The sequence below is a fragment of the Procambarus clarkii genome, chromosome 6 (genome assembly GCF_040958095.1).
Source record: "Procambarus clarkii isolate CNS0578487 chromosome 6, FALCON_Pclarkii_2.0, whole genome shotgun sequence".
Lineage (NCBI taxonomy): Eukaryota > Metazoa > Arthropoda > Malacostraca > Decapoda > Cambaridae > Procambarus > Procambarus clarkii.
In genome coordinates this window covers 33,061,908-33,076,868 of record NC_091155.1, presented here as the reverse complement: position 1 = coordinate 33,076,868, position 14,961 = coordinate 33,061,908, and the positions used below count along the sequence as shown (strand labels likewise).

The following is a 14,961-nucleotide window of genomic DNA, read 5'->3' as shown; positions in this document are numbered from 1 at the left end:
TGCGAACTAGCCGGAAATTCATTGAATCAGGGTACATTGAATCGAGGTTGTACTGTATATATGATATGCACCCTTCCAGTCAGTCAGGCCAAAATCATATACAATATTTGTATATACTTTATACAATCGCCACCCTGCAAGGGTTAAACAAATGCACAGTAGATGGGTTAAATAAATTGTTTACAACTTTTGTGAGCAAAATTGGAATATGCAGCAGTTGTATTGTACCAATATCTCAAAAAGCACATCAATAAACTGGGAAAGGTGTATAGACATTCTACTACATGGCTTCTGGAACTGAAAAATAAAGAGCTATGAGATGCTAAAGATGCCAAAACTTGAAGAGAAAAAAAAAAAAAGAGATAAAATCATTATGTACAAAATAGTACCAGGAATCAACAAAACAGACAAATAGGAATTCTTCAAACCTGGAACTTCAAAAACAAGAGATCATAGATTTAAGCTAAGGAAACAAAGGTGCCAAAATATTATAAAGTTCTCTTTAGCAAATATAGTAGATGGTTAGAACAAGTTAAATGAGAAGAAGGTGGTGGAGGCCAAAACCATCAGTAGTTTCAAAGCATCATATGACAAAGAATAGTGGGACGACAGGACACCACAAGCATAACTACAGAAATTCTGTAACTACGCTTACGTAATTACACTTAAGTAATTAAGCGCTCTTTCATTAATTACCTGTCAGCTTCATCCAGAATAATAATTTTATGCTTTCCTTTGGGAAGTGTTACTTTTTGCTGAGCAAACATCTTTATCTTATTTCGCACAACATCAATACCACGGTCATTTGATGCATTCAGTTCCATCACAGCTTCTCGAAAACTAGGACCCAAAAGTGCACGAGCTAAGCACAAAATCGTAGTTGTCTTGCCAACACCGGGAGGTCCCTGAAATAATAAACCAATTAATTAATAAAATATCAAATATTCAAGCAACATTTAAGAATAACATACTATTTACCTTAGGATTTAATACTGGGATTTATATTTTATATTATCAAAACTACTTTATACAAGTAAATAAAAAAATTAGTAAATTTACAGAAAATACAAATAAGGGCACATTATACATTAATACAAAAATTAGGCAACTGATAACAAATCTGCTGTAAATATTGAAAAAAATAAATATAATCGGTCAACACCACATCACCAAAATTATAATGATGCAATATATACAGGTACAGTACAGTGGAGCCTTGGTTGACGACCGTCCCTTTATACAATTTTTTCGGGTTACGATCTCAATTTCTTTGTAAAATTCGACTCAGTTGGTGACCTTTACCTAGCTTGGCGACGAGTAAGTTGATACATGTATGAGTCGACCGAGAACGTGGTTCCTGGCACAAACGAGGCACTCTTCAGTTTACCAGTGCCTCACGCCTAGTGACGATCGCACTTGAATTCTTTGTAAAGAATTTCATAGTTTTTCTGATTTTTTGGGTTTTTGAACATAAAAGTAATAATTATATATCAAGCTAAGGGTCCCAAGAAAGTCAGTGGTAAGGTTCAACCTAAGAAAATAGTTGTGAGTAGAGGCAGTAGAGGATTGTCCCTTCCTCATTAAGAAAATGTGTGAAGTATGGGAAGAACTGCAAAGTTCTCTAATAAACAGACCTATTTTTTGTTTTTTAAATCATGGGCAACAGTCTCGGGTGTGAGAGCTTCAGTACTGAGTGAGCAACCAAGGCTGGCACCAAGCAGCATGAGCTAACAGCACCGCTGTTCAGCTTGTGACCACAGCATTGCCTAAAAATATCAAAATATAAATGTAATTGCTATTATTTAGTGATGATAGTATTACAAAATACCCCTGACTGTAATAAAAATTACCAGGATTCTGATAATAGCAGGACTGTGGCAATAATTAGCACTGTGAGTAGCATGGTGGGAGGAGAAATCTTGACGAGGGAGAGAGGTAGCATCATCTGCTGTGTGGCCACCTATTATTGTCTAGGCTCACCATATCAATTTAGTGGTTCGCTATGGTGAACACAAATGTAGATACCTGTACTTATATATAATGTGTGTATATATAGTGTAATAACAACATGAACAGTGTGCTGGGAGGAGCTATTTTGGTGAGGGAGAGAGTGAGGCTGTCATCTGCTAGCTGCTCTGTCATGTCATGCAGATTTTTTTGTGGCCACTATGTTGTTTGGACACCATACCAGCTTAGTTGTACAGTTATGGTGAATAAAACATGTAGATACTAATATATAATGTGTGTATATAGCATAATAACAACACAAACAGTCTAGTGGGATGAGGAATGTTGGTGAGTGAGAAAGCATGGTCTGCTAGCTGGGGTATTGGTGGTCACTATGTTGTTTGGACAACATACCAACATTTCTGGCCCTCCATTTTATTATATACAGTGGTACCTCGGAATGCGAGTGTCCCTGTATGCGAGTTTTTCGGAAGACGAGCAGGATTTACTCCAAAAAATGTCTCGGAAGGCGAGGGTTACCTCGGGACGCGAGTTTGTTGATACGTGTACAGGCCGACTGGCGCGTGGTGGCATGGCGATCGCGCCTCAGTTTACCAGTGTCTCGTGTCCAGTGACTATCCCACCTGAATTCTTCACAAGGATTTACAGTTTTTTATCGGTTTTTTGGCCATTTGAGTATAAAAGTTGTCATTATATATCTTGCCATGGGTCTCAAGAAAGCCATTGGTAAGGTTCAACCTAAGAAAATAGCTGTGAGTAGAGGCAGTAGAGGATGTCCCTTCTTGATTAAGAAAATGTGTGAAGTATGGGAAGAACTGCAAAGTTTTGTTGAAAAAACTCACCCAGATAAAGCTGTAGCAGGCCGTTGCATTGACCTTTTAAATGATAATGTGATTTCTTACTACAGACAAGTGCTAAAATGTAGGGAAAAACAAGTGTCATTAGACAAATTCTTAGTAAAACAAGCAAGTCCTAGTGGTATGCAGGCAAAATGTGCCAGAGTGTGCATACCAGTGAAGTCCTCACTGCCTGATGTGATAATGGAAGGGGACTCCCCTTCCAAACAGTAACTCCTCTCTTCCTCCCACCTCCTCACCATCTTCCATACGCCTACAGCATTCAACAGCAAGGTAAGTAATAACTTGAACATAGTTTTGTAGGTTTATTTAGATGAATTAGGTATAAAAATTTAGTTTGATGTGGGGTTTTTGGGGTAGTCAGGAACGGATTAATTCATTTCCCTTTATTTCTTATGGGGAAATTAGCTTCGGAATGCGAGTTTTCGGAATACGAGGCGTCTCCAGGAACCAATTAAACTCTTAAACTGAGGTATGCCTGTATCACATTACACACTATTGAATAATATTACTATAAAAAACTGAGAAAAAATCAATCAGAGACATTGAAACAATTAGGAAATAATATCTTTGTGGCAACTCCCACCTGTCAGCGCAGGTGGAGCAAACTGCCACAGGATGCTTACCATGTCAACGTCTCAATTTTGCCAGACTTCTCCACCCTATGGCGGCCAATATATGTCACCTGCGGGTTTTTTTATTTTTTTTTCCCGTAATCAGGAAACACAAATCAACACTTTTATAAGATAAAAAAAAATTATTTCTTCCGCCTGGCGGTGTCGAAACCAAGCGCGTCCTAGGGGTTAATGACAATGTGAAGACTTACTACAAACCAGTTTTAAAATGTAGGCAAAAACAAGTCTCTAAAGAAAGGTTCTTAGTGAGACAAACAAGCAGTGAGCCACAACCAGGTCTTAGTGGTATGTCTGCAAAACGTAAGAGAGTACCCCAGAGAGGTCATCACTGCCTGATGTTATAATGGAAGGGGACTCCTCTTCCAAGCACTAACATCTCTCCTCCCCCCCCCCCCCACCTCCTCGCCATCTTTTATACACCAACAAGAGTCATCAATAAAGGTAAGATATAACTTGTATGCAGATGAAGAGTCACAATGACATGAAAAAAATGGCTGAAAAATGTTAACAAAATCACACACTAAAAATTGAAGAGACGACAACGTTTCGATCGGTAATGAGCCATTATCAAGTAGATTGACATGACCTGAGGTTGGCAAGGGAATTAAGTAGGCAAGAGAGAGGTAAGAAGATGGAAATCTTAGCAGAAGATAAGAGCAAGGCAAAAGGTTCAGAAGATAAGGTATAATAATGGGTGTAATAATAGGAGTAAGAATGGGAATGCAAGAGAAAACAAGAGAAACTAAAAGAAAGAAAAATGAAGGGTAGGTTTATGTCAGGTCACGTTTGTTAGAAAGTTTAGAACATTTGAGTATATACTGTGAAAGGGGAAGAGTCAACAGCAACAAAGCCAAGACTCAGGTTCATCTTGGGTATGTTGTGTATCAGAGCCAAGTCGACAAGATGGTGTCTGATACTACTCCCGTTGTAGAGTAGAGGCAGGAAAGATTATTTTAAAGGAAGATCAATCAATAGGATGATTAGAATCCCTAATATGACAGAAGAGAGCATTATTTGTGTATGCAGACTTAACACTTCTTTGTGTTCCTTGAGACTGTTAAGTGTACGGCCAGTTTCACCAAAGTATTGCAGAGGACAAGACGAACAGGAAATAGAGTAGACACCAGCAGCATTAGAAGCAGGAGGAGCAGTGATAACTAGATTGCTATGAAGAGTGTTAGAGCATTATCGAACTGATAATGGTCCAGGACGGATCAAAACGACATCGTCTTTTCAATTTCTAGTGTGAGGTTTGGTCAACTTATAACTTGTACAAACTGTAGTACAAAATATTTGTAGTATTAAGTATGAAATGTATTTTGAAGTTAATATTTTTGGGAGTGTTGAACGGATGAATTCAATTTACATTATTTCTTGTGGGAAAATTCGTTTCGGTTTGCGATTCTTTGGTTTACGACCCGTCTCGGGAACGGATTAAATTCGAAAACGAAGGTACCAATTTATATATGTATATTTATGGTCATAATTGCATGCAGTCATGGGGCCATCCCAGAGGGTCCAATAAGTGCCCGAAACGCTTTGCGTAGTAGTGGCTTTAAGCATTGTATGTACTAGCTCTATCTATAAATCTGTCAATTTTTGTATCACCTTTTCTATGTATGTACTTTACCTGAATAAACATTTGAATTTGAATTTTGAAAAGTGGCAGCCATCTGGGCCAAAAACACACCATGTTTATCCAATAAGCATTCCTGTTTTATGTAAAAATTAACTTGGTGTGTTCACAAATAATAATCTGGTGTGCACTAACATCCATGCATTTGTAGAGATGGGAGCATTGGGAGGAGTCAGATAGCAAACCTGTTCTGCACTCTCTATCAGCTGTATAACATTCTTTTGAGCCCCCCTCCCCCCTTTTTTTTGCGGGGAGTGCGAGTGAGTGAGTGTGTAATTACCTAAGTGTAGTTACAGGACGAGAGCTACGCTCGTGGTGTCCCGTCTTCCCAGCACTCTTTGTCATATAATGCTTTGAAACTACTGACGGTCTTGGCCTCCACCACCTTCTCACTTAACTTGTTCCAACCGTCTACCACTCTGTTTGTGAAAGTGAATTTTCTTATATTTCTTCGGCATCTGTGTTTAGCTAGTTTAAATCTATGACCTCTTGTTCTTGAAGTTCCAGGTCTCAGGAAATCTTCCCTATCGATTTCATCAATTCCTGTTACTATTTTGTACGTAGTGATCATGTCACCTCTTTTTCTTCTGTCTTCTAGTTTTGGCATATTTAATGCCTCTAACCTCTCCTCGTAGCTCTTGCCCTTCAGTTCTAGGAGCCACTTAGTAGCATGTCTGCACCTTTTCCAGTTTGTTGATGTGCTTCTTAAGATATGGGCACCACACAACCGCTGCATATTCTAGCTTTGGCCTAACAAAAGTCGTGAACAATTTCTTTAATATATCGCCATCCATGTATTTAAAAGCAATTCTTAAGTTAGAAAGCGTGGCATAGGCTCCTCATACAATGTTCTTTATGTGGTCCTCAGGTGATAGTTTTCTATCTAGAACCACCCCTAGATCTCTTTCTTTATCAGAATTCTTTAAAGATTTCTCACATAATATATAGGTTGTATGGGGTCTATGTTCTCCTATTCCACATTCCATAACATGGCATTTATTAACATTAAATTCCATTTGCCAAGTGGTGCTCCATATACTTATTTTGTCCAGGTCATCTTGAAGGGCACGACAATCATCTAAGTTTCTTATCCTTCCTATTATCTTAGCATCATCAGCAAACATGTTCATATAATTATATGATCTACCAACTGGTAGATCATTTATGTAGACAATAAACATCACTGGTGCAAGAACTGAACCCTGTGGTTCTCCACTTGTGACATTTCTCCAGTTCGATACATTGCCTCTGATCACTGCCCTCATTTTTCTATGTCATAAAATTTTTCATCCATGTTAGAAGCTTACCTGTCACCCCTCCAATATTTTCCAGTTTCCAGAACAACCTCTTATGTGGTACTCAGTCGAAAGCGATAGAGGGATCATAGCGAAAGCGGATAACGATAGTTCACGTCTGTTGATAGTCGGAGACTTCAACTTGAAAGCCATAGACTGGGAAGCATATAAAGCTAAAACAGAAGATTTCTGGACCTGTAAATTTGTAGACCTCATCCTGGAAACATTCTTGTATCAACATGTTAAACAAGCTACGAGGATGAGGGAAGGGGTCGTTGCCTCCATGCTAGATTTGATATTTACCAGGAAGGAGGAAGAAATATTTGACATTCAGTACCTTCCTCCCTTGGGTAAAAGTGACCATGTCTTTTTGGGAATAAAGTATGCAATGCGTTATAATCTGGAAGAAAATATGAAGGTTGATGCAATTGAAAAATCTGACTTTAGGAGAGGACATTATGGCAACCTTAGAAATTTTTTTAGTGGGTATAATTGGACAGACTTGTTGCTAGGCAAGGAAGTGAATGAGATGTATGTCAAGTTTTGTGAAATATATGATGAAGGCACAAAAAAATTTATACCAAAACAGAGAAGCAGAACTAGGAAACAGGATTGATTCAACAGAAAGTGCGAGAGGTCCAGAGACCAAAAGACACAAAAATGGAATCAATACAGGAAGAGCCCAAACCCCCAAACATACCAGCGATACAAAGATGCGAGAAACAACTACACGGCAGTGAGGAGAGAGGCAGAAAGAAATTTTGAAAAAGGGATTGCAGACAAATGTAAAACAGAACCAGGTCTATTCTATAAATTCATAAACAACAAATTGCAGGTAAAGGATGATATACAGAGGTTGAAAATGGGAAATAAATTCACGGAAAATGAAAAGGAAATGTGTGAAACATTAAACGAAAAGTTCCAAAGTGTGTTTGTACAAAATGAAATCTTCAGGGAACCAGATACAATAAGAATTCCACAGAACAACATAGAGCACATAGAGGTGTCTAGAGACGAAGTGGAAAAAATGCTCAAGGAGCTAAATAAAAACAAGGCAGTTGGTCCAGATGGAGTTTCACCATGGGTTCTGAGAGAATGTGCACCTGAGCTCAGCATTCCTCTTCAACTGATTTTTCAGGCATCCCTGTTTACAGGAGTTGTAGCTGATGTGTGGAAAAAGGCTAACATAGTTCCAATCTACAAAAGTGGAAGCAGGGAAGACCCCCTTAATTATAGACCGGTATCATTGACAAGTGTAATAGTCAAAATATTGGAAAAAATAATTAAAACTAAATGGGTAGAACACCTGGAGAGAAATGATATAATATCAGACAGACAGTATGGTTTTCGATCTGGAAGATCCTGTGTATCAAATTTACTCAGTTTCTATGATCGAGCAACAGAGATATTACAGGAAAGAGATGGTTGGGTTGACTGCATCTATCTGGACCTAAAAAAGGCTTTTGACAGAGTTCCACATAAGAGGTTGTTCTGGAAACTGGAAAATATTGGAGGGGTGACAGGTACGCTTCTAACATGGATGAAAAATTTTCTGACTGATAGAAAAATGAGGGCAGTGATCAGAGGCAATGTATCGGACTGGAGAAATGTCACAAGTGGAGTACCACAGGGTTCAGTTCTTGCACCAGTGATGTTTATTGTCTACATAAATGATCTACCAGTTGGTATACAGAATTATATGAACATGTTTGCTGATGATGCTAAGATAATAGGAAGGATAAGAAACTTAGATGATTGTCATGCCCTTCAAGATGACCTGGACAAAATAAGTACTGTATATGGAGCACCACTTGGCAAATGGAATTTAATGTTAATAAATGCCATGTTATGGAATGTGGAATAGGAGAACATAGACTCCACACAACCTATATATTATGTGAGAAATCTTTAAAGAATTCTGATAAAGAAAGAGATCTAGGGGTGGTTCTAGATAGAAAACTATCACCTGAGGACCACATAAAGAACATTGTATGAGGAGCCTATGCCACGCTTTCTAACTTAAGAATTGCTTTTAAATACATGGATGGCGATATATTAAAGAAATTGTTCACGACTTTTGTTAGGTCTAAGCTAGAATATGCAGCGGTTGTGTGGTGCCCATATCTTAAGAAGCACATCAACAAACTGGAAAAGGTGCAAAGACATGCTACTAAGTGGCTCCAGAACTGAAGGGCAAGAGCTACGAAGAGAGGTAAGAGGCATTAAATGTGCCAAAACTGGAAGACAAGAAAAAGAGGTGATATGATCACTACATACAAAATAGTAACAGGAATTGATAAAATCAATAGAGAAGATTTCCTGAGACCTGGAACTTTAAGAACAAGAGGTCATAGATATAAACTAACTAAACACAGATGCCGAAAAAATATAAGAAAATTCACTTTCGCAAACAGTGGTAGACGATTGGAACAAGTTAGGTGAGAAAGTGGTGGAGGCCAAGACCGTCAGTAGTTTCAAAGCGTTATATGACAAAGAGTGCTGGGAAGACGGGACACCACGAGCGTAGCTCTCATCCTGTAACTACACTTAGGTAATTACTTGCGTCAGAAGGGGCCAACCCCTATATTAACTCGCTACGAGAAACAATTATGCTGGACAGAGCCTCCAACAAGTAGGCCTATGTGCCACACTCTACCCCTCAGTCAGATGCTTTATATCAACTCCCTCTTATTTCACAAAGTTAGCAGTATTTTCTGCCCCTTTAGATGATGATAATCTTCATATTTCACGTTAAACTTCAGTGGTTGCTCTACGCTCCACCAGCACCACTCCACTGTATCATTATAGCTGCATTGAAAGATTATGGCAACCTTTCGCTGCATTGTTCTTTCATGCACTTGTCGTAGGTTATTGACACAAAGTTCAATCACAATCGTGTCCACTCGATTATCCGGACTATATGGGAAGGACCCCCAGCTGGATAATCACGACCCCCAGCCGGATAATCACATGTTCCGGATAATGGTACTTTTTCACCTACGAGTCCAAAACTAACAGTTTCCAACTATTTTTATACTACAAACAACATAATTTGAATTGCCTTGCCACATATAATTATTAAATATTCAACTAGAAACCTCAACTTACCTTTTTGTTGTTCATCTTCTTGATTGATGCCACACATCTTGAAGTCAAGAACTCTTGACAATTTACGTAACCTATACTAACACAACACTAAAATTAACACTTAAAATTACTGTACAGTTCATTAGGCAAAGTTAGTTTTGACTGCCAGCTGTGGAAGCATCACTGGTTGAAGGCATTTGGCTTTTCTGTGTCGCCTCACTTGTTGAAGGCGCTTGGCTTGATTTTCGTACTATATAAGAATCAAGTGTAGCTTGCCTTCTGTGTTCACTGGCCAGTAGTATGATCAGCTCTTTCGTTCGCCTCAGGTACTGGTACATGTTTCCAACTTCTGGATGCGCACAATTGGATGAAAAATTAATTAACAAGTCAACAGAAGACATGAGTTCACTGTATTTTGTGGTCATTGGTGTTGGTTCTTCACTGCCTTCTTCATCCTCCATCTCTACGTCGACCTCACCAGTGTTGAGGTCACCATTTGAGGTCGACCGGTCATTTTCACAAAGTTGTATAACACGTAGCTTGTCCTTAATTGTTAGGACAACCTTCTTCCTCTTAACACCTCCAGAACGATTCATGCTGCTACCAGACATAGTCTTGGCCAAAAATGTTCAAAGTTACTATGAAACTAAAAAAGTTATTTAAAAAAATATTTCACTAATGGCGCGGCACTGTGGTGTAACACGAGGGAAGAGAGCACATGGGTTGACCAGGCATGGTCGGGTCCAGTCGGGGCAGAGAGGCACCTTACGTAGGCCGCCAGCAGGATAAAAAATAAAAAATTTGAAGGAAACTTCAGCCTGTGCAAATTGTTTTTAGGAAACTTGTATGGTATTTTTTATTACATAATTACTAGTATTTCTTTTGATTCTGGCTATGATGAATTGTTCTAAAATTAATGGCAATTCCTGTACTGTAGTGTACAGGCTGCTCCCCCATCCTCCCCCTTATCCCCCCAGGTGGTCCTTCCTAATGCTTCCCTCTCTCCTGACACGACCCACCTACCCCACCCACTCCTCCACCATGCATCTCGAGCCACAGGCAGACGGGATTAATACGTACGGCCCACCCACATGGCTTTCATATCCGGAAATTCAATGATTATCCGGCTGACTGTCCGGATAGTGTAACATCGGCAGCAAATTAACCGGCTCCGATTTTTATCCAGCTAAACCAGCTTTTATCCGGCTCCCATGGCCATTTTGGCCGGATATTAAGATAACTTTATCCGGTCACGATTTTGGATGTATAAGGGTGTTTTCCGGATGTTCGAATCCCAGATAATCGCGTAGTTCGCTATTTTCTAACTGGTCTGTTACATCTCACAATATCACTAGTCACTGTTTCGTCTTTATAGTACTGAAATGTCATGATACGAGTTATTTTTTGAGGAAAGCGGGCACATGTGTGTCTCCCTACACTTTCCCTACGTAACGTTTCGCTTATCTTCCTGGTGGCTTTCCCATGGTCTGAGTGATCTAGTATCCCCAAGTTCCTTGCTCCTCTTTAGAGAAGGGGGGACCAGGTAATGGCCTTTAGTACCCCCATAGGCTTATAGGGGAGCCAGGTTATGGCCTCTGGTACCCCCGAAGGATTATAGGGGAGCCAGGTTATGGCCTCTGGTACCCCCCATAGGTTTAGAGAGGAACCAGGTTATGGCATCTGGTACTCTGTCAGCTGAGTGGACAGCGCTTCGGATTTGTAATCCTGAGGTTCCGGGTTCGATCCTCGATGGAGGCGGAAACAAATGGGCAGAGTTTCTTTCATCCTAATGCCCCGTTATCTAGCAGTAAACAGGTACAGCACCTGGGAGTTAGACAGCTGCTACAGGCTGCTTCCTAGGGGTGTGTAACAAAAAGGAGGCCTGGTCGAGGATGGGCCGTGGGGATGCTAAGCCCCGAAATTATCTCAAGATAACCTCAAGATAACCCCCGTAGGCTTAGAGAGGAGCCAGGATATGGCCTCTGGTACCCCCGTAGGCTTATAATGTCTTACAAGAACCTGGCAAGGACTAAACTGGGTGGAGCACCAGAGTGCCTCCAGAGTAGCCCCTCTCAGAAAAGGTAGCATAATGTACCTTTTTTACAAGCTTTTCCAATTCTTGCAGAAACCAGGTTGGGAATCACCACTCATTATGAGAACTTTGTACTCTTTACAACTATACACTGATAACAGAACTGAAAATGCAGCTACCATGATTTTTAAGCCATGTAACTCTGATGGGTACAACAAAAATACAGTGGATATTAGTATAAAACAAATATGTATTTACACAAACATTGGTTGAACAATAACTAACTGCTAGTTTGCATTCCATTAACAAGGGATGCAAACTGGCAATTAGTACCACTAGAGCAAATACTTTTGAAAGATTCAAAAATAGGATTAATACAATGAGTTAAGACAATTGGCTGTAATTTGGACCTGCCTATTTGCCAGGGTTTACTTACTGCAATAATAATGTTGGGAACATTGCCTTGCTTGGCAAACACCTCCAGTCTTGCAACAGTCTCTTCATTTCCTACAATCTCAGGAAAAGTTGTTGGACGATATTTTTCAATCCTGAAAGCAGAAGTTTATGCAATAAACCAGTGTTGAATATAATAAAACCAGCGTTGAATGTAATGAAACGCCATTTTCTGGGTGAGACCCGGAGGCTCCCCGGAGCTTTACCGGCTGATATGCTAATGTCAGACTTTGGCATCAGTCATGTGTATGGAGTTCTAGGGCCTACCGGGGACCACGAGCCAGAACCTGGCCCCCTCAGAGAGGAAAGGGGAGCAATGGCCTATAGAAACCCCCGTGTGGTTGGAAGCATTCTATGTCTGCCATCGACCGGGTCAAGCATCCAGAAAGGTAAGCATTCCAAAACAAACCCCTATTCTGGTGAAAATTGCTACCTAAGCCGAACTAGTGAATAGAACTCTTCAACAGAAAACACGGAAACTAGTATGACGTCATACGTCACCGCGCCGCTGTCTGCGCAGCTCCCCCCTCCCCGGGAGGGGGAAGGGGGAGCCCCAGACCTCCCACGCCGGCTATCCACCCATCAGTTCTGAGGCTGGATGTCAAAACACGCGAAAAACGCCGACCGGAGGGAGGGAAGGGTTGCCGGGGAGCCTCCGGGTCTCACCCAGAAAATGGCGTTTCATTACATTCAACGCTGGTTTTCTGGGGGGAGCCCCGTCGGCTCCCCGGAGCTAACTACCCACAGAGGAAGGTCAAAGGGACAAAACCGGGAGGCGGACACCACGCACCCCCCAAAGGAGGCGAGACAACCGGCAGCAAACGCCAACCCAAGGCGCCACAGCCCCGAAAATCCCGTTAACAACACAAGAACCACGAGCAGCAAGGCCCCTGCACGAACACCAAAAATCCATGCCCGAAAGACTGCAAGGCCACGTCGCCCAGACGGCAGCGAGAGCAGCGAAGCCACGAACGCCACAGGCATGAGGGAAGAACCCAGGCAGCTTAGCCGCAAGAACACGGCTGACCACCCGGGACACCATCACCCGCGAACCGGGAAGAACAGAACCGGATCAACGCAAAACGCGCTCCGGACCCAAACGCCGTGGCACGCAAACAACAGCAGAGGGCCGCCACTGAACACAAAAACGACACACCCCCGGCCCGACCAACAAAGCACCAACAAACCCTGGACCCCTCCAGAATGCAGCAGCCCCACCCCGCGCCAGAAAAGATGGAGACTGCTGCCAGCAAACAACCAAAACGCTAAAACCGAAGGAGCAAGAAAACACAGCGAACCGACCCCCAGAGGCAAAGGCCCAAAGGAAAGAGCCGACGAAAAAACACACCGGAACCGAAGGGGCACTACCAACCGAGGAGAAGACAGAGCACGCTGACCAGAGACCAGGATGGTGCAAGCGGCGCACGAACAGGCCGGAGGTGAAATGACGCACAAGACAGCTGACTAACGGTGCAGAAGCAACACCAAGACCGAAAGCAAGCTGAAGCGGCTCCGCCTGCGCCGCACGAAAAGAGGCGACAGTATGTGGCAAGACGACGGCCCCCAACCCCCACTAGAAAACCAAGCCGAGAGTAAACCAAGCCAACAAGAAGGACCCACCGAAGAAGGGACAGGAAAAGGAAGGACCGCCAAAATACCCCATACTGCCGCCAAGAAAGCACGCAGGTGGGACACCTACCACGAAGCCACCCGACCACCAACCGGAGGCGAGACCACGAGGCAGAACATAAGCAGCCCCGACAAGGCCCCCCCGAGCCCAGGAAAAAGGCGGAGCCGCGAGAAGATCTCGGGCGCGACCACCGAAACCCAGGCGGCACAAGGAGATGGAACGCCTGCCGAACAGAAAAACTCCGAAGCATGCAAGCCCGCCAGGAGTTCAGAAACGACGGGTCCGACGCGAGACATCGCAAGAACCCCCCCAAAAAAAATAAAACAACAACAACCGGCAGGGCAAGCTAGGAAAACCAAAGAAGGCGGAAGGGTCGCCGCCAGAACAGGACCCGAACCAAGGGGCACGAACAACTGCAACAGACCGAGACAAAGAAGCACATCACAGGACACAGGCTGACCAACGCCTAAGAACACACGCAGAACATTCCAGCTGCAGAAGAGGCAGGAAGAAAGAGCAGAAACACAAAAAAAAAAAAAACCAGGAGAACAACCAGGGGTGGACAATCAGGCAGGGACAAAAACCCCACGCAATCCCCAGGCACAAAACGGCAGCAAAGCGCCACTCCACAACCGGACACAGGAACAAGGACACGCCACCGTGAAACACGGTACCAATGCTCACGTGCAGCAGCAGCAGCAACAGGCACCACTGCAACATGCAACATGTAAATAGCAACTCCCATCTGCAAAGGCAGAGAACGGAGCAGGCAGACCCCAGACAGGGCCAACGGAGACACGACAAAACCCTGCAGGCCCAGAAACCTGCACCAGGCGACCGACGGCGGAGAAACCCCGCTCGATACCTGCTGGATGAGGTACTGGGAGCTCTTTTACACCTCAAGCCCGGCCCAAGGTCAGGCCAGACCGGCCAGAGGATGGCCCACCAGGCAGCTGCTAGGAGCAGTCCACCGGCCCACATACCCCCACAACCAGGACAGGCCGGAACTGCCATACGAAAACAGGCCAGTGCGCCCTGGAAGTCCACGGACGAACCAGCAAGAAGGCTTATGCTCGCAAGTAGGTCGTGTAACAAGCACAGACCACTGATGGTAATACAGTGTTCCCCAAAAGTGCCAACAGCACCACTGCACTCCACTGGTACTATCCCGCAAGGTCTACCAGATAGGCGGGACCCAAGAGCCAGAGCTCAAATCCTGCAAGCACAGCCAGGAGCCTCACCAGGTGAGTACAGAACCAACCCTACAACCCCCACACCTCACAACATTAAAAAAGGAGGGTCCCCTGAACGACTCCAGCATGGGTTGGACATGCACATGAGGGGGACAGGAAGGGGTGATAAAGGGAC

At 43.0% G+C, this 14,961-nt stretch overlaps 1 protein-coding gene across 2 annotated transcripts in view; it reads right to left on the bottom strand.

Annotated features, from left to right (window-relative positions):
- RfC4 (replication factor C subunit RfC4) overlaps positions 1 to 14,961 on the bottom strand; it is a 57,004-nt gene that overhangs the window by 25,344 nt on the left and 16,699 nt on the right. The window contains exons 2-3 of one of the 2 annotated variants that reach the window (XM_045735944.2): positions 11,947 to 12,058; positions 697 to 905 (exon numbers count right to left, since the gene is read on the bottom strand). In XM_045735944.2, the coding sequence (XP_045591900.1) occupies positions 697 to 905; positions 11,947 to 12,058 (321 nt within the window). The remainder of the gene's footprint in view (positions 1 to 696; positions 906 to 11,946; positions 12,059 to 14,961) is intronic. The other variant, XM_045735946.2, reaches the window with a different exon arrangement.